The sequence below is a fragment of the Microcaecilia unicolor genome, chromosome 1 (assembly GCF_901765095.1).
Source record: "Microcaecilia unicolor chromosome 1, aMicUni1.1, whole genome shotgun sequence".
Classification (NCBI taxonomy): domain Eukaryota; kingdom Metazoa; phylum Chordata; class Amphibia; order Gymnophiona; family Siphonopidae; genus Microcaecilia; species Microcaecilia unicolor.
In genome coordinates, this window is record NC_044031.1 from 552,475,369 (window position 1) to 552,499,759 (window position 24,391).

The 24,391-nt window shown below is 41.9% G+C and overlaps 1 protein-coding gene across 1 annotated transcript in view; it reads left to right on the forward strand.

Moving 5' to 3' along the window:
• Positions 1–9,884, forward strand: part of GRHL2 (grainyhead like transcription factor 2) — a 296,136-nt gene extending 286,252 nt beyond the window's left edge. Inside the window, exon 16 of the mRNA XM_030217442.1 lies at positions 9,546–9,884. Within this exon, the coding sequence (XP_030073302.1) occupies positions 9,546–9,660 (115 nt within the window). The 3' untranslated portion in view covers positions 9,661–9,884. The remainder of the gene's footprint in view (positions 1–9,545) is intronic.
• The last annotated feature ends 14,507 nt before the right edge of the window (positions 9,885–24,391 follow it).

Below are 24,391 nucleotides of genomic sequence, written 5' to 3' on the forward strand. Positions count from 1 at the left end.
AATATTAGTCAAACAATTGTGTAGTTTAGGTGCTCTTTGGATTTTGGATTTAGTGCATGCCTTTTCAGTAGTATTTCACATTGAGTTTCATCCTAGTACAGTAGATTTTGTTTCTCTGTCCCTGGAGGGCTTACAAACTATCTTGTACCTGACTTGCCCAAGATCTAAGGAGTGGCAGTGGGATTTAAACATACGAGTCCCAAGTCCTCAACCTGCTGTTCTAACCATTAGGCTACTCCTCCAGTCATAGCTGATCCATCTTTGGTCTAAATGGGATTCCTTGGAAGTTTTATAGGAGCTTATATTTTACATGTTTAAGAGGGGAGTGGTCTATTAATGGGTAAGTACTTTTTAGTATGTTGTATGACAATTTAAAAAGAGAGCTTGAGCCATTAAAGTAATTTCTTCTAGATAATGGCACCCATTATTCAGATAAATGGTGTTGTCACTGCTATGCTTGGATGTTTAGTGGCACTGTCCAGATAGCACCAGGCTGGAATGGGGGCAGAGTGGGATGTTTATTTATTTTGACATTTGCACCGCGCATTTTCCCAAGAAAGCTCAGGTTCAATGCGGCTTTCATTAGGTTATACTACTACTGCTACTTATCATTTCTATAGCACTACCAGACGTATGCAGCGCTGTACACTTGAACATGAAGAGACAGAGCTTACAATCTAATTAAGACAGACAAACAGGACAAACAAGAGATAAAGGGAATATTAAAGTGAGGATGATAAAATAAGGGTTCTGAACAAGTGAATAAGGGTTAGGAGTTAAAAGCAGCATGAAAAAAGGTGGGCTTTTAGCTTAGATTTAGGTTATCTGGTTAGTAGCAAAATTGAACCCACTGTCTGGAGAGCAATCCAGATAAAGTTAGGACAGCAAACGGTGTACAGATAGATATTCAGCAGTGGCTGCAAACCAGATACCTATGATGAATATATCTGTTTCATTTAGCTGTCAGTATTTTTAAAACAATGCCCCAATTCGGTTCAGTGCAGTTTATTCATGTGATATTCTGCTTCTCACAACATACCATAGTGGTAAGCTCTTCGAGCAGGGACTGTCCTTCCATGTTAAATTGTACAGCGCTGCGTAACCCTAGTAGCGCTTTAGAAATGTTAAGTAGTAGTAGTAGTAGTGGTTTACAATAGGAACAAAAACATTCAAGGAGCTGAATATTAGTGCACTTAGGTTTTCACTTCTGGCTGTTTGTCCTGTCTGTGACACTACATAAGTACACAAGTACTGCCATATTGGAACAGACCAAAGGTCCATCAAGCCCAGCATCCTGTTTCCAACAGTGCCCAATCCCGTTCACAAATACCTGGCAAGATCCCAAAAAAGTACAAAACATTTTATACTGCTTATCCCAGAAACAGTGGATTTTTTTCCAAGTCCAATTTAATAATGGTCTATGGACTTTTCCTTTAGGAAGCCGCCTAAACGTTTTAAAAACTCTACTAAGCTAACCGCCTTTACCACATTCTCTGACAACGAATTCTAGAGTTTAATTACACATTGAGTGAAGAAATATTTTCTCCGATTTGTTTTAAATTTACTACTTTGTAGCTTCGTTGCATGCCCCCTAGTCCTAGTATTTTTGGAAAGCGTAAACAGATGCTTCACCTCTACTCGTTCAACTCCACTCATTATTTTATAGACCTCTATCATATCTCCCCTAATCCATCTTTTCTGCAAGCTGAAGAGCCCTAGCCACTTTAGCCTTTCCTCATAGGGAAGTCTTCCCATCCCCTTTATCATTTTCGTTGTCCTTCTCTGCACCTTTTCTAATTCCACTATATCTTTTTTGAGATGCAGCGACCAGAATTGAACACAATATTCAAGATGCTGTTGCACCATGGAGCAGAACAAAGGCATTATAACATTTTTGTTTTCCATTCCTTTCCTAATAATAACTAACATTCTATTTGCTTTTTTAGCCGCAACAGCACAGTGAGCAGAAGGTATCAATGTATCATGAACGACGACACCTAGATCCCTTTCTTGGTCGGCAGGGCCAGTCTTAGCAAGTGCGGGGCCCTATGCAGACCAATTTGATGGGGCCCCACCCTAGCCCTGCCCCCACCTAACTCCGCCCCCACCCTAGCTCCAGGGCCGGCTACCCCTCCCTCTGAGTTCCCGGGCTGCTCCCTCTGAGCTCCAAGGCCCCCAGCTCCAGGGCGTCCCCCCCTAGGGCTCCCAGCTCCAAGGCCCCCCTCCCTCCCGGTCATTTTTTAACACCCTCTCCAAAATCCAGTACTAGGTATGCCGAGAATACAAAACACTCTAGGACCTATTGAGCAATTCTACCATACCATAAGCAGTCATTTCTAAGAATCACACAAAGAAAAGGAAAACATCTTAAAACACTACAGTGAGCACTAGAACATCAATTCACCTATTGTAAAATGAAACCTGACAGAATAGTACAGATCGTCGATCCTGCACAGTCAATGCCAACTGAAAGCCATGTCTTTTTCACAAACACAGATACACCCTAATCCACTATAGAATAAGTAGTAATATTTAAACTTTCTATTTAGACAAAAATTAAACTGAACCCCCAAGATGCCAGACTCTGCATACAATTCAACACCACAGAAACAGAAAATGACCCCTAGTACTGTGCAAAATATAAAGACAGCAGATGTAAATTTGAAAAAACTAACAAATACCAATCACCACTTTACAAATTAACAAATAGAAATAAAACAAATACAGAAAATAAAATAATCGCATTTTATTGGACTAATACATTTGGCTTCCAGAGGCCAAACCATCCTTCCTCAGGTCAATATAGTATAGTACTGTTACAGTATCCTATCCTGACCTGAGGAAGGGGGTTTTCTTCTCTGAAAGTTAAGTCGAAATGTATTAAAATTAGTCCAATAAACATTTATTAACACAGCTACAATACTATATCCTAAAGCAAAAAAATAAAAATATATATTTTATTTACAGTTTGTTGTCTCTGGTTTCTGCTTTCCTCATCTTCTTTTCACTGTCTTCCTTCCATCCAGCATCTGTCATCCAGTGTCTGACCTCTCTGCTGTCCCCTCCATCCAATGTCTGCCCTCTCTCCCTGCTCCTTCCATCCACATCTGCCCTCTATCTCTGCCCCTTCCATGATCCATCCACCATCTGCCCCTGTCTGCCCTCTCTCTCTCCCCCATCCATTCACTGTCTGCCCTTTCTATCCCTGCCATCCACTGTCTGCCCTTTCTCTCTGCCCCTTCAATCCACAATTTGACCTCCCTCTCCCATCCATCCGGGGTTTGCCCTCCCTCTCGCTACCCCATCCAGGATCTGCCCCTCTCTCCGCCCCTTTTTCAGTCCCCAGTTCCAGCCCCACTATCCCACCAGTCCCCCATTTCAGCCCCAGCCCTTTTCTCCCACCAGTCCCGAGCTTCAGCCCCCCAGCCACTTCTCCCTATCCCGTTTTCAGCCTCCAGTCCCAGTACTAGCCCCCTTATCCCACCTACCCTCCTTTTCAGCCCCCAGTTCCAGCCCCCTTCATCCACATGCCTTGTATTAGGGCCCCCTTTTCAGAACCATTCTCCCACCTGACCCACGCATGCCCCATTTTCCCACCAGCCCCAGGCATGGCCCCCATTTTCCCATATGGCCACTTCTCAGACCCCAGTGCCTGCCCCCTTCTCCCATCCGAGAAGCCCCTCCCCAGTCCCCTTCTCCCATCCAAGAACCCCAGTCCCCTCCCCACCCGTCCCCTTTAACCATCCAAGAACCCCCTCCCCAGCCCCTTCTCCCATCCGTGAACCCCCTCCCCACCTTGGTCACCTTCTCCCATCCAAGAACCCCAGTCCCCTCCCCACCCGTCCCCTTCTCACATCCGAGAACTCCCTCCTCAGTCCCCTTCTCCCATCCAAGAACCCCAGTCCCCTCCTCACCCGTCCCCTTTAACCATCCAAGAACCCCCTCCCCACCCATGAACCCCCTCCCCACCTCGGTCCCCTTCTCCCATCCAAGAACCCCAGTCCCCTCCCCACCCGTCCCCTTTAACCATCCAAGAACCCCCTCCCCACCCCCTTCTCCCATCCGTGAACCCCCTCCCCACCTCAGCTTTAGAAATGTTAAGTAGTAGTCTCCTTCCCATTTGAGAACCCCCTCCCCACCCTTCCCCCCACCTGAGAACCCCCACCCCACACACCCTTCTCCCATCTGAGTCCTCCCCCCAACCTACCTACTAGCTTTGTTCTCCGGTCCCCACCACCCTCACTGGCTTTAAAAAAAGAATTTGGAAGCGCCAGAGGAACAGGCAGCACCTCGTGTCTGCCCTCCCTGCTACTAAAAATGTCTTCGACGTCGTCATTGGGCCTTCTCACATTGAGTCCCGCCCACCCTCGCGGTAATTGGAAGTTACCTCAGAGAAGGAAGGGACTCAATGTGAGAAGGCCCAATGACGACGTCGAAGACATTTTTAGTAGCAGGGAGGGCAGACACGAGGCGCTGCCTGTCCCTCTGGCGCTTCCACAGTCTTTTTTTAAAGGTAGGACAGGGTGGGAGCAGCGGGTGCAGGGCACCCCCCACCCGCTGACAGCCGGGGCGGACCGCCCCCACCACTCTGCCATCGCACGCCATCCGAGGGAGGGAGGGAGGGAGGACTGGAACTCGGGCGGTCGGGGCGGGGCGACCTTAGGCGCGTTGCGCGGGGCCCCCCTGAGCGCGGGGCCCTATGCGGCCGCCTCGGTCGCCTCGCCTTAAGACCGGCCCTGTTGGTCGGTGACTCCTAACCTGGAATCTTGCATGACGTAGCTATAATTCAGGTTCCTCTTTCCCACATACATCACTTTGCACTTGCTCACATTAAATGTCATCTGCCATTTAGACGCCCAGTCTCCCAGTCTCGTAAGGTCTTCTTGTAATTTTTCACAATCCTCCCGCGATTTAATGACTTTAAATGACCTAGAGATGGGAGTAACTAGTGAGGTAATTACATTTGCTGACGACACAAAGTTATTCAAAGATATGTTAAAAAGCAGCAGTCCCAGCACAGACCCGTGGGGAACCCCACTAACTACCCTTCTCCATTGAGAATACTGACCATTTAACCCTACTTTTTAATCCACAATAGAACACTACCTCCTATCCCATGACTCTCCAATTTCCTCTGGAGTCTTTCATGAGGTACTTTGTCAAACGCCTTCTGAAAATCCAGATACACAATCCATCTTATTTTCGAAAGAGAAAAACGCCTATAGTGCGACCTAAATCGGGAGATAGACGTTTGTCTCGCAAAGGCTCCCAAATCGGTATAATCGAAAGCCGAATTTGGGCGTTTCCAACTGCACTCCATCGCGTAAATGAATAAAGTTGACGGGGGCGTGGTGGAGGCGGAACTGGGGCGTGGTTATCAGCCGAGGAGAGATGGGCGTCTTTAGCTGATAATCGAAAAAAAAGGCGTTTTTACCGTGATTTTGGGTCACTTTTTTTGGACCCTTTTTTTTCACAAACAAGTCCCAAAAAAGTGCCCCAACTGCCCAGATGACCACTGGAGGGAATCGGGGATGACCTCCCCAGACTCCCCAAGTGGTCACTAACCCCCTCCCACCCAAAAAAACCCACTTTAAAAACTTTTTTTCCCAGCCTGAAAGCCAGCCTCAAATGCTGTATCCACCTCCATGACAGCAGAATGTGTTCGATCCTGTCACAGCCTTTCCCTGGGTCAGATGTGGCTCTCGGGTGCAGTACAGGGTCACATCAGCATTGCATTGTGGTGGGTGTAGGGTATTGGGCTCCGTGATTTCATTAGCTTGTGTTACAGTCTCATAATGTTGGTAGTTGGTAGGCTCTTCTCCCATGGTGCTTTTCCCCCTGCCTACTAGGTCAGAGTGTGCCCTGTTGTGTTTCCTGTTGTAGTCCATGCGGTAGTGGCCATTTTTGTAAGCCAGTTTTAGTTCCCTTTCCTGTGTTAGCCACGTTAGACAACTTAGTTCTTCCATTGAATGTGGCTGAATGAGGGCATTGTACAGCATTCTGCCAGTTCTGACCTACTGCTCATCTCAGTACCAGGGAGACTTGTTGCCAGTGGGGCACAACCTCTGATCTGCAGTTAACTGTGAGTAAAGGCGGTTATTCCAATAAAGGACGTTTTCGGAGAGATTAGTCTTCAGGTGTCAACTGGTGTGCCAAGCTTATATAGCAGCAACCAGTCCTAGAGGCCTGCATGTATGCAGGTTCCTGGAGCACTTTTAGTGGGTACCGCAGTGCACTTCAGCCAGGTGGCCCCAGGCCCATCCCCCCCCCCCCCACCTGTAACACTTGTGCAGGTAAATGGGAGGCCTCCAAAACCCACTGTACCCACATGTAGGTGCCCCCTTCACCCCTAAGAGCTATGGTAGTGTTGTACATTTGTGGGTTTTGGGGGGGGGGAGGGGGTTGGGTGTTCAGCACCCTTGGTAAGGGAGCTATGCATGTGGGAGCTTTTTCTGAAGTCCACCGCACTGACGTAGGGTGCCCAGTTGGTGTCCTGGCATATCAGGGGGGCGAGTGTACTACGAATCGTGGCCCCTCCCATGACCAAATGGCTCGGATTAGGACGTTTTTGAGCTGGGCGTTTTTAGTTTCCATTATCGCTAAAAAAAACAAACGCCCAGCTCAAAAACGTCCATTTTTTCGAAAATACAGTTCGGCCCGCCCCTTCACGGCCCCGTTCTCGGAGATAAACGCCCATGGAGATAGGCGTTTCCGTTCAATTATGCCCCTCAATATCAACCAGTTCACCTTTATCCACATGTTTGTTCACCCCTTCAAAGAAATGTAATAGATTGGTGAGGCAAGATTTTCCCTTCACTAAATCTATGTTGACTTTGTCTCATTAATCCATGCTTTTGAATATGCTCTGTAATTTTGTTCTTTATAATAGTCTCTACCATTTTGCCCAGCACCGATGTCAGACTCACTGGTCTATAATTTCCCAGATCTCCTCTGGAACCTTTTTTAAAAATCGGCATTGCATTGGCTACCCTCCAATCTTCCAGTACCACGCTCGATTTTAAGGATAAATTGCATATTACTAACAATAGCTCCGCAAATTCATTTTTCAGTTCTATCAGTACTCTGGGATGAATACCATCCAGTTAAGGAGATTTGCTACTCTTCAATTTGTAGAACTGCCCTATTACATCCTCCAGGTTTATAGAGAATTCATTCAGTTTCTCCGACTCGTCAGCTTCGAATACCATTTCTGGCACCGGTATCTCTCCCAAATCTTCCTCGATGAAGACCGAAATAAAGAATTCATTTAATCTCTCCGCTATGGCTTTGTCTTTCCTGATTGCTCCTTTTACCCCTCGGTCATCTAGCAGTCCAACTGATTATTTTGCTGGCTTCCTGCTTTTAATATACCTAAAAATATTTTTACTATGTGTTTTTGCCTCCAATGCAATCTTTTTTTCGAAGTTCCTCTTAGCCTTCCTTATCAGCGCTTTGCATTTGACTTGACATTCCTTATGCTGTTTCTTATTATTTTCAGTCGGTTCTTTCTTCCATTTTCTGAAGGATTAGGTGGGAATAGGCGAATAGGTGGGAAAATGTGGGTACAAATGTAACAAATAAATAAATAAATTTATAGGGGTAGATATTCAAAGCAATTTATATGGCCAGAAATGGCTTCTGGCTGTTTAAATCACTTGTCCGGGGCTAACCAGGCGTATTCAGTGGCTCGTAAATGGGCAGTGCTGCTGAAAATGCCCGGTTAGCACCTAATCCAAAACCAGCTATTTTGTGGGTGTTCCCACGGCAGAGTCAGCATTTAGCCGGTCAAGTGCTGATATTCAGTTTTTAAGCAGCTAGGATAAATGGACTGCATAAAACACAGTCCTATCTTTATGCAGTTCATCATAGCTTGTTATGTGCTGAATATCGCACATAGGGGTCCTTTTACTAAGCTGTGGTAAAAAGAGGCCTGTGCTAGCATCAGTGCGTGTTTTTGATGCACACTGAGGCACTGCAGCGAGTAAAAGGCTATCTTTTTCTGAGGAAAATAAATGGCCATGTGGTAAGTGACCCACTTGCCGCGTGGCCATTTCGGGGGGGGGGGGGGAGGGAGCACTGGTAGAAACGTTTTTTGTAGTGCTGGAAATGGCACATGCTGGGGGTGGGAGCTACCTCCGGGATCCAGCGGTGGTTCCGGATTGGCACTCAGCAAGCCTGTTGCTGTGCACCAACCCTTTAGTAAAAGGACTCCTTAACCAGCTATATTTTGTCCAGCCGGTTGTGCCCAAATATTCAATGCCGGAGCCCAGACATAGCCTGGCATTAAGCCAGCACCGGTCAGCAAAATGCTGAGCACCGCCAGCTGAATATCTACCCCATACAGTCTGTTTGATTTGACAAATTTAAGGGCCCTTATGTTAAAGCTTAGCATGCACTAAGTGGCACACCCTCAGAAGTAAATGCGGGCTCTAGAGGCCATTAGCGCTGGACTAGCACCCGCGTTTACCAGCGTAAAATGTTCAAAGGCTTCTACTGCAGGAGACAACAAGATCGCCTACAATCAACCACATGCTAATGTAGGTCAAGAGCATGAAAATGAGGCCAGTTCCTGTTCCCCCTGATGCTTGAAGAACAGCGCACAGAACAAGGGCACCTTCACCGCTGCAAACCCTACACCAGCTTGGAGCTAACGTTAGGATGTCTGTGACTTAGGTCCTCCTGATCTGGCCCAATGGGGAGCTTCTAGAGGTGTGCCTACCTCCCTCAAGATTCCCAAAGTTCTTCATGGATCATAAGTCCTCCATAATTCTGCTACAGATCTCTATCATCAGCTCCCCAGAATTGCTGGTTCAATCTTTATTGACCTTAAAATATGTCTCAAATTTTGACAATTAAACCTGCTTAATTTCCACCAGCATTTTTTTCTGCCATATCCTCTTAGCATACTTACTTTAGTATCTTTTTTTTTTTAATTTTAACCAGGAGCTTATGGACAGGAGGAGGGAGGGTGGAAGTTGGGACTCCCATAACTGCCGGTCTCAACTCCTTGCTGCAGGCTCCTGCTCCTCGGTTGCACTGGGCATGTGCACAAGAGCTGTGCTTGATGCACAACTCATAAGCACATGTGCCAGTCACCTTCTCCCCCTGAACTCCCTAATGCTCAACACTAACAGTGTACCTATATTTACATACTATTAGCATTGAGCATTAGGGAATTGTATTGCTTTCACTGCCCCAGCAATATCCCAGCGATATTTTTCAAGCACTGTTCTGTACAGTTCCGGAGTTTTGAGTATTGTGGCTAAATGTTAAGAATCCCTTAGCATATAGTGCACATTAATTCGTAAGCTTTAATTAAAGGCCCCCTAACTGGTTAAAGGGTCAAATTTTAAATGGGGAAGATTTGCCCAGCTAAAACCTAATTTTATCTTGGTAAATATTTGGAAATTGACTTCAGAGTTTGTTCTGTTTCTTCAAAGCCATGTGTGCCATTGTTAAGAGGCGATATTTGATAAACTGTCAAGTTCTCTCTTGGTATGCATGCTACAGTATGTATTAATGATGTTTTCCTGCCTATTTATCAGTATCCTAGTAAATATGGATGACAACATAATTGAGCACTACTCCAATGAAGACACTTTCATACTGAATGTCGAGAGCATGGTGGAAGGCTTCAAGATCACACTGACAGAAATCTAATACCAATTCAGAGACTTACCAGAGGAACCAAAGCATTTCAGCCCTGGAACAGAGCATGAAGACAAGTTCCTGAAGCCTTACACACTAACGAGCTAATGAGAGAAGCTACACAGGAACAACTAAAATGAAATCCCATCAGGCAAACTTTCTGTAAACACAGAGGCAACCCAGAGACGGTGGCTTGACAATTGTCTTTTTTATTATTATTATTATTATTATTATTATATTTTATACATCATCTATTAATATGCAGGTACCTGTTAGGGATGTGCACTCATTAGCATATCTTCAGTTCATTAGCGCATCTTAAAGAATTTAGAGGCCCGATTATTAAGCTGTATTAGGCTCTAAGGCATGCTGGACGCAGCTTAAAAGGGCATACCATGGGATGCGCTCAGGCATCGTGCTGTAACTGCCATATGTGTGCATGCTAACTGCACACTAAAAAATATGTATACATTTTTTTGAGGGAACATGCCAGGGGGTAGAGAGTGAGTGTTCCTGGGCTAAACAGCGCATTCACATTACTAAACACTAACTGGTTAGTGTAGGAATACGTCGTGAACCCTTACGGCCTACAAAATGGGTTATGGGGGTAAGTGTCATGTGGTAATTTTTTAAAGGCCCTGCATCGATGGCCATTAACACAAAAACAGAAAATCAGCTATGGTGAAAATGGCCTTAGCGCATGGGGAAAACCCATCTAAGGGCATGCTAAGGCCGTGTTCTACCACAGCTTACTACTACTACTACTACTTATCATTTCTAAAGCGCTACTAGACGTACGCAGCGTTGTACACTTGAACATGAAGAGACAGTCCCTGCTCGACAGAGCTTACAATCTAATTAGGACAGACAAACAGGACAAACAAGAGATAAGAGAATATTAAAGTGAGGATGATAAAATAAGGGTTCTGAACAAGTGAATAAGGGTTAGGAGTTAAAAGCAGCATCAAAAAAGTGGGCTTAGTAACCCTTTAGTGCACATTAACTCGTGAATTAAAGTCAATTTGCACATTTTTTAAACATTTCCCGGGGGAGCCCTTACCGCAGCTGTAACTGGACAGTGTGCCTGCACTGCCCGATTGCCACTAGGTAAGCCCTTGTGCAAAAATTGTTTTTTACATCTGATGCACTGGAAATGGTGTACATTGGGGATAGGCACTACTACTGCCAGTCTCCTGGTAGTGCCGGATTGGCACGCGGCAGTGTGGGTACCAACGCTTTGTAAAAGGGGCCCATTATTAGGTGCACAAATTATATGCAGAACAAAACTTGTAAGTATGCCAAAACAATTGCATTACAGCCATTGAGCACACAAAGAACGTACAGACAATATAAGTAGCATAAAATACATTCAACTACTAGAAGCTGAATTGACAGGACACCCGTGTGTCTCTTCTCATAACTAAAAGGCATAGATAAACACAATTTTGCACCATATAATGTTTTACAATATTAACCCAACTACCCTAAATAAAATCATTTGGCAAAACAACTTTAACCTCCCCCTCCCCCCACTTCTGACAATAACCAAAAAAGATAACCAATAAAGTTCCCAAATATTTTGAAGCCTTGTCCAAACATAGCCCGTATTCCTTCTCTCCATTAACGCCATGTCAAAAAGAAGTTGTTGCCAGAATGTGAACTGTGAGGGAACTTTGTTTCTCCAGCACAACAGTATAGCTTTTTTTCCCCCAACAAAAAAAGCCTTCTTCAGTAATATACTCTGCTCCTCAAAAAGAGCTTGTATAGCAGAGCCTCCCTGAAAAAGCATTATGATTGGGCCAAAAGGAAGGTCGCGGACAAATAAGTGGGTAAAAAATTTCCACACCTGTCTCCAGAAGTACTGAATCCTTGGACATTTCCAAAACATACGACCCATTTTAGTTTTAGGTGCAGTACATTAATGCAAAGAAAGATCAAACATGGAACATAGCACATCACTTCAGACCCTGGGTTCACCATTTCAGAAAAATACTACCCCCCCCCCCCCCCAATTCCAAGTACAAAATTCAAATTTCCCATATGATAACAAAGGAGTCACTGTGGAGTTGCTGCATACTCTATGACATGACTTCCACCAGCTCCGTCTCACATTAGACCACACTATCATGTTTAGCAAACCCCTCTTCCAAATGCAGGGGCTCTTTTACTAAGTCACGTAGGTGCCTATGTGCGCCAAATTGGAGTTACCACCCGGTTGCCGCCTGGCTCTTGCGGTAATTTCAATTTTGGCGTGCATACGCTACACGCATCCAAAAAAAATTTTTTATTTTCTGACGCTCGGCAGCTATGCACGTCAAATGGCATGACCTTACCGCTAGGGCAATGGCTTGCAGTAAGGTCTCAGACCCAAAATAGATGTGTATCGATTTTGATTTTGCTGCACGTCCATTTTCATGAAAAAATTTTTAAAAGGCATTTTTTGTAGTTGCGCTGAAAAATAATTCTGCACGCGTCCAAAACATTCATCTACACTACTGCAGGCCATTTTTCAGGGTACCTTAGTAAAAGGACCCCCACAGTGCCTTACCATTGAGTATTATGGTCCAGAGATAAGTGAAATCATAGAAGCTTCTAATTTCCCAGGAGTATAACAGTTTACACGTTTGAACGAATCCCGCACAGAACGTAGTCCACATGCTGTATTACACAGTTTCAGATCTATCAAACCCCATTAACTTTTGTCCCTAGACAACATTAAGATATATAGTGAAATTTTAGAGTACTTCCCTCCCATTAGAAATCTCTGTAGGGCACTATGGAGTTGCAAATAGTCTCTATAGCGGACAAAAACTGGCAAAGATTGAAGATTGTAGAGCTAGCGAGGTGCAATATGCATATTGTAAAGGAGTATCTTCCCTGATAGAGTGACCAGCAATGTCTTCCAAAGCTGTAACCATTCCAAAGTACTCTTTAAGAGAGGCCTGATATTATCCACATATAGTTGTATTGTATATTAATTACCATTTAGGATTCTTTGCTTCTCGCATAGGGAATGATGGCCATTCCTTAGCTATGTGTATATTTAACAGCAAGATCTCAGATTTTGAAGCATTCAGTTTTAAACCAGAAATGTTCCTGAAATCCTTGAAGGTCTGCAGAACTCGAGAGAGAGAGATTGAGTAGCATTAGTTAACAGCAACTTGATATCATCTGCAAACGCTAAGCATTTGACAAATGACTTACCTGATAGAAGGACCCCCCTTAAGATTGGCTAACATATGAACATAAGTATTGCCATACTGGGACAGACCAAAGGTCCATCAACCCCAGAATCCTGTTTCCAACAGTAGCCAATCCAGGTTACAAGTACCTGGCAAGATCCCAAAACAGTACAATACATTACTGCTTATCTTAGAAATAAGCAGTGGATTTTCCCCAAGTCCATCTTAATTATGGCTTATGGACTTTTCTTTTAGGAAGTTATCCAAACCTTTTTTAAACCCAGCTAAACTAAGTGTTTTTACCACATTCTCTGGCAACGAATTCCAGAGTTTAATTACATGTTGAGTGAAGAAATATTTTCTCCGATTTGTTTTAAATTTACTACTTTGTAGCTTCATTGTATGCCCCCTAGTCCTAGTATTTTTGGAAAGAATAGACATGCGATTCACATCTACCCATTCCACTCCACTCATTATTTTATAGACCGCTATCATATCTCCCCTCAGCCATCTCTTTTCCAGGCTGAAGAACCCTAGCTGCTTTAGCCTTTCCTCATAGGGAAGTAGTCCCATCCCCTTTATCATTTTCATCGCCCTTCTCTGTACCTTTTCTAATTCCACTATATCTTTTTTGAGATGCGGTGACCAGAATTGCACACAGTATTCGAGGTGCGGTCGCAACATGGTGCGATACAAAGGAATTAGAACATCCTCATTTTGTTTTCTATTCCTTTCCTAATAATACCTAACATTCTATTTAGTTTCATAGCCACCGCTAAGAAAAGCAGATATAGGAGAGGTGACAAGGGGCACGCTTAATGAGTGCCATGACACAGTGGGAAAGAGGGCAATGGAAAAACATTTACCAAGACCGCTTCTGTGGGACTGACATATAATATTTAAATAGTCTCAATTACGAAACCTGTTAGGCCATATTTCTGTAACATAAAAAATAGGAAAGCCCACTCGACCCTGTTGAAGGCCTTTTCGGAATCGAAACTAATGGCTACAATAGGAACAGTTCAATGTTTACATTGTTCTAGAGCTAAGACCAATTTTCACACATTTAAAACAGTCTGCCTACCTGTAATAAAACCAGTTTGTTCCTCTCCCACTAATTTAGGCAGTACTGACACCAAACACTCTGCTATAAGTCATGCATGAATCTTTAAATCTACATTGATAAGGGAAATAGGACAGTAGGATTGAGGGAGCATAGAATCCTTGCCAGGCTTTGTAAAATAGCAATCAATGCACAATTTGCATGTGATAACCCCCCCCCCCCCCCCCCCCTTGGTTATGGCATTGGTGTATCAAGCCTCCAAGGGTCTCAGCAAATGAGGTTGTAATATTTTTAAAAATTCAATACTGAAACCATCTGGTCTTAGAGACTTATGAGGTTTAAGAGCAAAAATTGCTCGCTGAATCTCCTCTCCTGAAATTGGAGCATTGATCTTTTCCAGATCCTCCTGAGAAACTGTAGGCAATGACTAAGATCCCAACTGGGCTTATATGTCAAAAACTGTACGATGCATTTCAAACATATACATTTTTATAAAACTGCATGAACAAGTACTCTAAAGTTTTCTGACATGTGGAAACCTTTCCTTCTGGTTTTTTAAGTACAGATATAACTGTCAGACCTCCCCAGGCTCTAGTCAAATTCACTAACAGTTTTTCAGGTTTATTACCAAATTTATACATTTTGAATTTCTGGTAAGCAATATTATGCATTGTTTTCTCATGAATTAAAGCATTTAAAGTTATTTGTGCCTTGGGCCAGGAATTTTTATTAGTTTGAGTTGGGGCCCTTTGATATATATATATTTCATTTTCCTACATCTGCGCTCTAAAGAAATATGCAGTGACTCTGGCTTACTGACATATGCCATTTTGTCTCCGCTCGGGACAGCCTTCAGCACATCCCAGAATAGGAGTGTTCTAGGTACACGTGAAACGCCTGATCTCTGTATAAATATGCTGGAAAACACTTCCTAGGTCCTAACCCTGCAATTTCAATAGAAATTAGTGTATGTTTAGATATAAGTAAAGGATCTATAGCTGCATTCAGCACCCCTGGAAATAAAATCTTGGAAACAAAAATATAGTCAATATGAGCCATGAACCCATGGGCCCTTGAGATATGTGTATAGTCCCTCTTCATTGGGTGCAAAAGTTTCCATGAATCTACTAAACCCAGGCTACAATTCATGAATTGGAGACATTTGTTCAATCCAGGTTGTATTCTAGAGACACTGTCACTAGTGTCTAAATCAAACATCTGTATCAAATTAAAGTCTCCAGCTAGCAACAATGGGGATCCTGCTAAAGAAGACAGAACAGGCAATGGTGATTTATAAAAAGATTTTTGCACTGCATTGGGTACTTAAATAGATGCAATTGTAACCAACGGTACCCTACAAAGAACCATGCAGCAACACATATCTACCCTCACCATCCTGCAATGCCTTAAGTGCCTTAGATTTACCAATAAGAATGGCCATACCCAACATTTTCCTAGAAGAAGAGACGTAATAACAGTACTGTACCCAGGACGATTTCAGCTTTTGATGTTCTAAAGATGATAGTTTTGTCTGTTGTAAGCATGCTATGTCTGCTTTATACCTCCTTTGAGATCTATAATATTTTGGTTCTCTTTATAGGGGAATTAATATCAGAGACATTCCAAGAAAAAAAAATTCAATGGGACATTAGCCATTCTCATGCAGAGATAAGCAGCTAATTGAATCATTAAACAACTGCCAGGGTGCCTAGCCTTTGCCCTTTCAGCAGATAATTAAAAAGGAGAGGAGGAGCTTGGTTTACATAAAAGAAAATAGCTTGAACCCACAATGTCAGATTGATTTAGACTAAAAACAATCCTATCTCCCCATTCCCCAACTTCCCTCCTTCTAACTCACCCCCCCCCCCCCCCGATTCTCAGTCCCTCCATAAATTCACACTCGCCTTCACTTGAGTCATGTCTAGCACAAACCAACAATCCCCCACCCAACACCACCATCAAACCTCTTCTAGCAGTATCCAATAAATGTTCCATACTCATACGAACCATCTATCCAAAAGTTTACAACAACCAATCAACATATCATAGTCCAGAAGCACTCCCACATTTATACCTCAGTGTCACTCATTACCCATAGCTAACAGTTGGAAGAATTAGTAATGCTATACTGAAGTGGCAGAAATAGCAAAAATGCCATTCCCCTCCCCCATATACAGCAAACGTCAGAAAAGAAGTCAGTCCACACAGTCTGAAGATAAGGCATCCCTCCCCCTGAAAAGCATTCAGCTGCTATGCACAAGTATGAAATTGCTCCCAAGTCTTCAAGAGTAGTATGAAATAAGGGACAGCTACGATCTTAAGTGCTTAGCTTCTATCTATAATAATAGAGGTATCATCACTGTTATATGCATCCATCAAGATAGGATTACTGATTAATCTAATACACTCCAGCAAACACTGTTGGGACTCTTTAGCAATTCCATACCAGACCACTATCTCATGGGCCTGTAGAATCTCCAGGCACATCTGTAATCCAGGCTTGTAGTGCAGTTTTCACAGAATCCAGGGAATCAAACACATTCACTTGCCCTTCAAGGAACCACTCTTAATCACACAGGATATTGTAAAGTGAAACAGTGTTGTTTCTCCACCAAAACTTTACAGAGTTGAAAGCTCTTCTTTTTTTCCACAACTGGCATAGAATAATCTTGAAATACTAAACTCCAATGATTCACATACCTAAAATCAATCTTTTGTCTATATCTCCAAAGAATGCAGTCTTTATGTGCAACGTTCAAGATCTGCACAATCACAACTCTCGGCCTGCCGCCATCGGCCTGCGCCCACCCGAGTCTGTGTATGTTCAGCTCTGATGGGGCCTAGATGGGTGTCCTGGAACAATTCTGTAGCAAGCCAGTTTTCAGAAAACCAATAAGTTCGTCCTCCTTTACATTTCAGGTAGGACCACAAACTGAAGATTATTCCTTATAAATGCTCCAGCTGTCCTTTTATTGCATTTATTGCGTCTTCTGTTCCGCTAACCCGGGTTTCCATTTCAGCAACTCTGTCATTGAAATCAGAGACCAACTTAGCAAAGCCATTTAATTGCTCAGTGATTGGAATCAATCTTGTATCCAGTGCTTCCACTGTAATAGTTTTAATTTGAGAAAGCAGAGGATCGGTAGTCTCGCTGGTCTCCGAATCACAGGCCACCATCTCAGACTCCACCAAGCCCACAGGCCGCAGCTTTTCTTTCTCTTGTTTCCCCGGTTTTGTAGACAAATTTGTCTGTGCAGCATAAACAGACAAAACATAAGTCAGGCAGGGAGACAAAGCACCCCAATGTTAACTTCTAGGGATGATAGTGCGAGGATGGATCGAGAGCTGAGGAGAAATTCCATTCCTCAGCATATTGCACCACATGACCCCAATTTGCACATGTTAAGAAGTTCTAATGTGCATTACAAAATTATTATTAACACAAATTTATGAAGACAGACAAAACAAGTGTGAAAATTTGGGGAAAAAGGACCAAAACTCCAAAAACAAACTGAAAATATGTTCCCTGTGCACATCCCTAGTATCTGTTAAAACTTGATGTTCATCAGTGTGTCATCTGTGCTTAGATTTTATCTTGTTGCCTTTCATAACCATAAGGTAACTTAGTTGACATTCAGGAATGAAATAGCCATTTATTATAGTTTCAAGGGAAAGCAATACTTTCTATTACAGAATTCATGGGTTCCAGTTGATTATACTCACCAGGTCAAAATTAAAGGCACTCCTAATTTCCTCTGGAAAATATAATCTTGCAAAATACCTCTCCTTGTTCTCAATCTGTACAGCAGACGTGAGAACTTACAATATGTGCAACTAAGATATTATTTGTAAGTAGCATAAAAGATTACAATTCTACCATTGTATATAATGTTTATAATGTGCAATAATGTATATTTTACTTGTGTTGATTTGTTGACTGCCACTGTGCTTTGCTAGAGAGTAGTCTCAAATTAGATTCCTTCAGTCTTTTAGAATTTGCAGTCTTATTTGGTTGTTTATGGGCAGTGATGGAATTGCAGAAATGCTGCTACAGAACCCCACAATTAGTTAAATTGTGAAAGCTAGGTGTGACCTGTTCATATTTTCTATTATTATTATGTTATATACCATGTGCCTTGTTTGACCAACTAGGGTTGTTAGAATTAGGCTGTTCTGTTAGACAATTTAAGGGACACACCAGAGGGTATCGCTGATGAACTGCAGGGCAGTTGTATACTTGCTTCTAAAAGAACTAGTTATGAAATATGAGCCCACTTTTGCAAAACAAGCAGCATGCTTGTGTTGGAATCACTGTTCTGTCTAAGATGAGTGGGAGTCCTCCACCTATGGTCTTGCCAGCAGGAGGTGCTGTTTTTCTATAACATTTTCAATGGTGAGGGACAGGCAAGCTCTGCAGGACTCCAGGTAACCTGTCTGTGTCCAGCGATTGAAAACACAATATTGAAGCACCACCTCCCACTGGCAGCAATGCAGATAGAGGACTCCGGCACAGCTTAGAGGGAACAGTGATTGGAATGGCTTGATAGGATATGCCAATAAACTTTAGTTTATTCATTCTTGAGGCAATAAGGTCCAAAAAACAATTAAATGTAACATTTAGAGGATAATTGTTTTAACAGGGCACCTAGGTTAAAAGGGCAGGAAGAAGCCTATATTTTGCCTGTTTTATAAAGACCCAGCGGTGTGTATGTAGTATTATACAATACTACCACAAGTCCTGAAGAAATTGCACCTAGATTTCTAAGGTGCTGTTATTTAGGGCTGCTCATGAGCAGGCCTAAATATTAGCAAGTAACGTATGCACATATGTGCATATTTTATAAAATATACAATTCAAACAATTATACCCCTTTAAAAATATACATAAAAATTTTGTAATTTTACATTTCAATTTTTGTGGACCTTCAGAGGGGAACTCCTAGATGCATGACCCTTTATTCATAATTAGTCTAAAAGATATATCCCCATATTCGTCATCAGGTCAAAAAAGGTTTTTAGTATAAAGAGACCATTCAAAAATATGTTAAATATTAAGCGAACAAATCATAAACCCTTGTTTTCTCAGAAAAGCTTTAAAGACATTTTCAATCACTTATCTTCAACAAGAGTCTACTTCAGCAGGAATCTGCTTCAAAAATAATTATAAATGCATATTCAGGGAGACATGCCCATTGCCTTCTGACATGAATTCATGTTTTGTACTCTGCTGCATCATGGGAAGGTCTCCTAGTGCAACGGCTCACAGCATCACATCATAAAAAATACTTGCAAGACCAATGAAAGACACTTGAACTGCTCTAGAGACAGAATAAGAGTTATATGAAGGTATTTTTGTCTTGTGGTTTCTGAGGTCTTTTTTCTCCCTTAATAATATGATGTGAGGATCAAAATTCAACTATACTGACTGTCAGTCCCTATTGGAGATTGGTTTTACTACCCAACCTCTGGAGCTGCTGTCAAAGCTCACTCCAGCTATGAGGTCATTTAAGTTTTGCTTTAATTGGATTCTGTCATTTTTCTATATTGTGATCCTAAAAGAAAAGGCAAGTAGGGATCATAGTAAAATCTAATTCATTGCAGAGACCCAACTCTAACTATCCTGCGACAGCTCACTTGATTCATCAAGTGACAACTTACCATATAATCTCCATAAATGTCTTCAACTGCTCTGGCTCATAGAATATGGACACATTAATTTTAAATTTTATAATACATTTGCAAGGAGATTGGAACAATGCAGTGTACCCTCTGTTTCATAGACAAGGCGTGCTTTCAGCACCTTTGTGTTAACTTAGATAGATAAGCAAAAAATCCCATATTTTCCTATCTAGAAAATGAACATTCTTACAATGGAAAAATGTTTTAAGACCTGATCATATTCAAGGACAAATACAATCCGTGTGAACTGGGATTCAACCGTTTCAGCTGAGCCTCTTGAGAAATCTCTGAAGATCAAATTATAACCAAGAGTTTGTAAGTTTTCATTCTTCCTCTTCTTCTTTCTTTCTATTAACCTTCCTAATTGGGATAAATGAAAAGCCCACCTTATAGTGGCATAGTTTCTGCTCAAATTGTAAGGACTTAAGAGATGGGCATCCTCGGCTGATAATGGAAAAAAGAAGGGCGTCCCTGACGAGCATTTGGCCGACTTGGTCCATTTTTTTCATGACCAAGCCTCAAAATATGTGCGAACTGACCAGATGACCACCGGAGGGAATCTGGGATGGGCTCCCCTGACTCCCCCAGTGGTCACTAACCACCTCCCACCCTGAAAAAACAACTTTAAAAAGTTTTGTCTTTTTTTTTTTTTTTTTTAGAGTATGGGTGAAGGATGTCCTTAATTTGGTTTGCCTTACTGGGACTGACTGAAGGCCATCAAGCCCAGTATTCTGTTCCCAACAGTGGCCAATCCAGGACACAGGTACCTGACAAGGTCTTAGAACACTAAACAGGTTTTATTCTGCTTATCCTAAAAATAAGCAGTTGATTTTCCCATATCCAACTTCATAACTGCTTATGGACTTTTCTTTTATGAAATTATCCAAACCTTTTTAAAACCCTGATTTTACCACTTTCTCTGACAATGAATTCCTGAGTTTAATACATGTTGAGTAAATAAATATTTTCTGTGGTTTGTTTTAAATTTACTACTTAGTATCTTCATTGCGTGCCTCTTAGCCCTAGTATTTTTGGAAAGAGTAAACTAGCAATTCACGTCTACCTGTTCCACTCCACTCAGTATTTATAGATCTCTATCATATCTCCATTCAGCCTTCTCTTCTCCAAACTGAAGAGCCCTAGCCTCTTTAACTTTTCCTCATAGGGAAGTCGTTCCATCCCCTTTATGATTTTCTTTGCTCTTCTCTGTACCTTTTCTAACTCAGCTATATCTTTTTTGAGATGCGATGTCTTGAGTTGCCTACAGTATCTGAGGTGTGGTTGCGCTATGGAGCAATACAAAAACATTATAACAATCTCATTTTTGTTTTCCATTCCTTTCTTAATAATTCCTAACATTCTATTTGCTTTCTTAGGCACCACTGCATACTGAACAGAGGATTTCAATGTATCATTAAAAATGACACCTATATCCTTTTCCTGGGCAGTGACTCCTAATGTGGAACCTTGCATCAAGTAGCTATAGTTTGGGTTCCTCTTTCCCACATGCATCACTTTGCACTTGATTACATTAAACATCATCTGCCATTTAGATGGCCAGAATCCCAGTCTCGTAAGGTCTTCTTGCAATTTAACAACTTTGAATAACTTTGTGTCATCAGCAAATTTAATTACCTCACTAGTTAGTCCCATCTCTAGATCATTTATAAATGTTAAAAAGCAGTGATCCCAGCACAGACCCCTGGGGAACCCCACTATCTACCCTTCTCCATTGAGAATGCTGACCATTTAACCCTACTCCCTGTTTTCTTTTTTTTTTAATCTTTATTTTACATAGTAACGTGAAGTAGATGATGGCAGAAAAAGACCTGCACGGTCCATCCAGTCTGCCCAACAAGATAAACTCATATGTGCTTCTTTTTGTGTATACCCTACCTTGATTTGTACCTGTCCTCTTCAGGGCACAGACCGTATAAGTCTGCCCAGCACTATCCCTGCCTCCCAACCACCAGTCCCGCCTCCCACCACCGGCTCTGGCACAGACCGTATAAGTCTGCCCAGCACTATCCCCGCCTCCCAACCACCAGCCCTGCCTCCCACATGAACAACAGTATACACAGCATGAATAAAACAGTGGGCAACAGAAAATACAGAGTTCAATAATGAAAAGCAGTTTTTAATCCACGATAAGATATTACCTCCTATCCCATGACTTTCTAATTTCCTCAGGAATCTTTCATGATGTACTGGCTCACCTTTATCCACATGTTTATTCACTCCAAAGAAATGTAGTAGATCGGTGAGGCAAGATTTCCCTTGACTAAATCCATGTTGGCTTTGTCTCATTAATCCATGCTTATGCATGTGCTCTGTAATTTTTCTTTATAATAGTCTCTACTATTTTGCCAGGCACCAACATCAGTCTGACAGGTCTATAATTTCCCAGATCCCACTGGAACCTTTTTTAAAAATTGATATTACATTGGCTATCATCCAATCTTCCGGTACCATGCTTGATTTTAAAGATAAATTACATTTACTGACAATAGCTCTGCATGTTCATTTTTCAATTCTATCAGTAATCTGGAATGTATACCATCTGGTCCAGGCAATTTGTCACTCTTCAATTCATCAAATTGCCCCTTACATCTTCCAGGTTTACAGATATTTGTTTCAATTTCTCTGATTCATCAGCATTGAATACCATTTCTGGCACTGGTATCTCTTTCACATCCTTCTTGGTGAAAACCAAAGCAATGAATTCATTTAATCTCTCTGCTATTGCCTTGTCTTCCCTGAGTGCTCCTTTATCCCTTGGTCATCTAGCAGTTCAACTGATTCCTTTCCTGGCTTCTTACTTACTACTACTACTACTACTTGACATTTCTAAAGCGCTACTAGGGTTACGCAGCGCTGTACAATTTAACATAGGACAGTCCCTAAATATACCTAATATACCTAAATATACCTAAAATATACCTAAAAAATATATACCTAAAAAAAAATTTACTATGTGTTTTTGCCTCCAATGCAATCTTCTTTTCAAAGTCTCTCTTTGCCTTCCTTATCAGTGCTTATGCTGTTTCCTATTATTTTCAGTCAGATCCTTCTTCCATTTTCTGAAAGATGTTCTTTTAGCTCTAATAGCTTCCTTCGCCTCACCATGCCGGCTTTTGCTTGGCCTTCCTTCCTCCTTTTTTAATACATGGAATATATCTGGATGTTTTTTTTTAATAGTATGCAAGCATGATATACATTTTTAAATTTTGCAGCTGCTCCTTTAAGAGGTTTTTTTTTAACCATTCTCCTCATTTTATCATAGTTTCTTTTTTGACAGTTAAATGCTAACATATTGGATTTATTGTATGTACTTACTCCAGAGATTATATCAAATCTGATCACATTATGATCACTGTTATCAAGTGGCCCCAGTATTACCTCCTGCACCAGATCATGCACTCCACTAACGACTAGGTCTAGAATTATTCCCCCTCTTCTTGGTTCCTCAACCAGCTGGTCCATAAAACAGTCCTTGATTTCTTCAAGGAATGTTACCTCCCTAGCATGCCCTGATGTTACATTTACTCAGTCAATATTGGGGTAATTGAAATCACCTATTATTATTGCATTCCTGAGTTTGTTAGCCTCCCTAACTTCTGGTAATATTTCTGCATCTGTCTGTTCATGTGCCTGAACATAATTCATCTTGATCTGAAATTCTGAAAAGGCAAACCATAAATCTAAAATCCAAATACCATTCCTACTCTTTAGTTTGTCAGTTGGTGCTGTTGTATTTTCCATAGTGATGTGTTTCAGTTACCATCAAAGAATATTTCCAGCTTGGGTGTCTCCTTGATATCTTCCTCAGATATCATTTACTCAGAATTCATTTACTTTTTCTACTATAGCCTGTCCTTATTAAGTGGCCCTTCTACCCCTTGGTCATCCAGTGGTCCAGCTGACTCCCTTGCAATTTTCGTACTTCAAATGCACTTGAAACTGATTTTATGACTTTTCACATCTGTAGAAAGCTCTGGCCTTCCTTATTAAAAACTTGATCTCTAACTTGTCAGGACTTACCCCCTTCCCACTTTCCTTAATGTGCTTTCTGTTGTTGAACGATGTCCTCGCCACTAACCATGCTAGCACTCATTTAGTCTTCCTTCTACCTTGCAATATATTTCACCTAGATGTCAAAGATGATATTTTTTAACATTATGCAAACTTTGTCTTTGCAGCCACTCCTTATAGGTTTTTTTTCTAACTTATATCCTCATTTTATCATAGACTTCCTTTTTAAAAGTTAAGTGCTACAGCCATGGTTTTACTACTGTCCTCCTTCTAGTGATTAAGTCAAATTTGACTGTATTATCCTCATTCTTGCCAAGTGGTCAAACCAGCTTTACCCCTTGCACAGGGTCCTGCATTCCACTGAGGGTAGTTCCCTATCTCATCAATTTCAGGACAAGTTGTTTCATGGACTAGCAGGAAGAAAGGACTTGGTGGGGGGATTATCAGATGTTGTACTATTAAGATGGGTTATTTTACTACTAACTCGTGCTATATTAGCATATGTCCCATGTTATGCAATGAGAACTGGTTATTAATAACCCGGACTAATAGTAAAATAACCCATCTTAACAGTAGCCCATGTTAATCACTCCCCCGCCCTTGTCCTATTATATCTTTTTTGAGGAAGAGTGGGCAACTCATCTTGGCCAGGTTTTGAGTCTTCCAAGTCAATATACATCTGAATACTTGAATTACCTTAAGCAGTATTTGGAAAGGCAGGATAAAAAAATTAAAAAAAAATCATTCCTAGTTCCAATCATATCTATTTACTTTGACTGAACTTTGT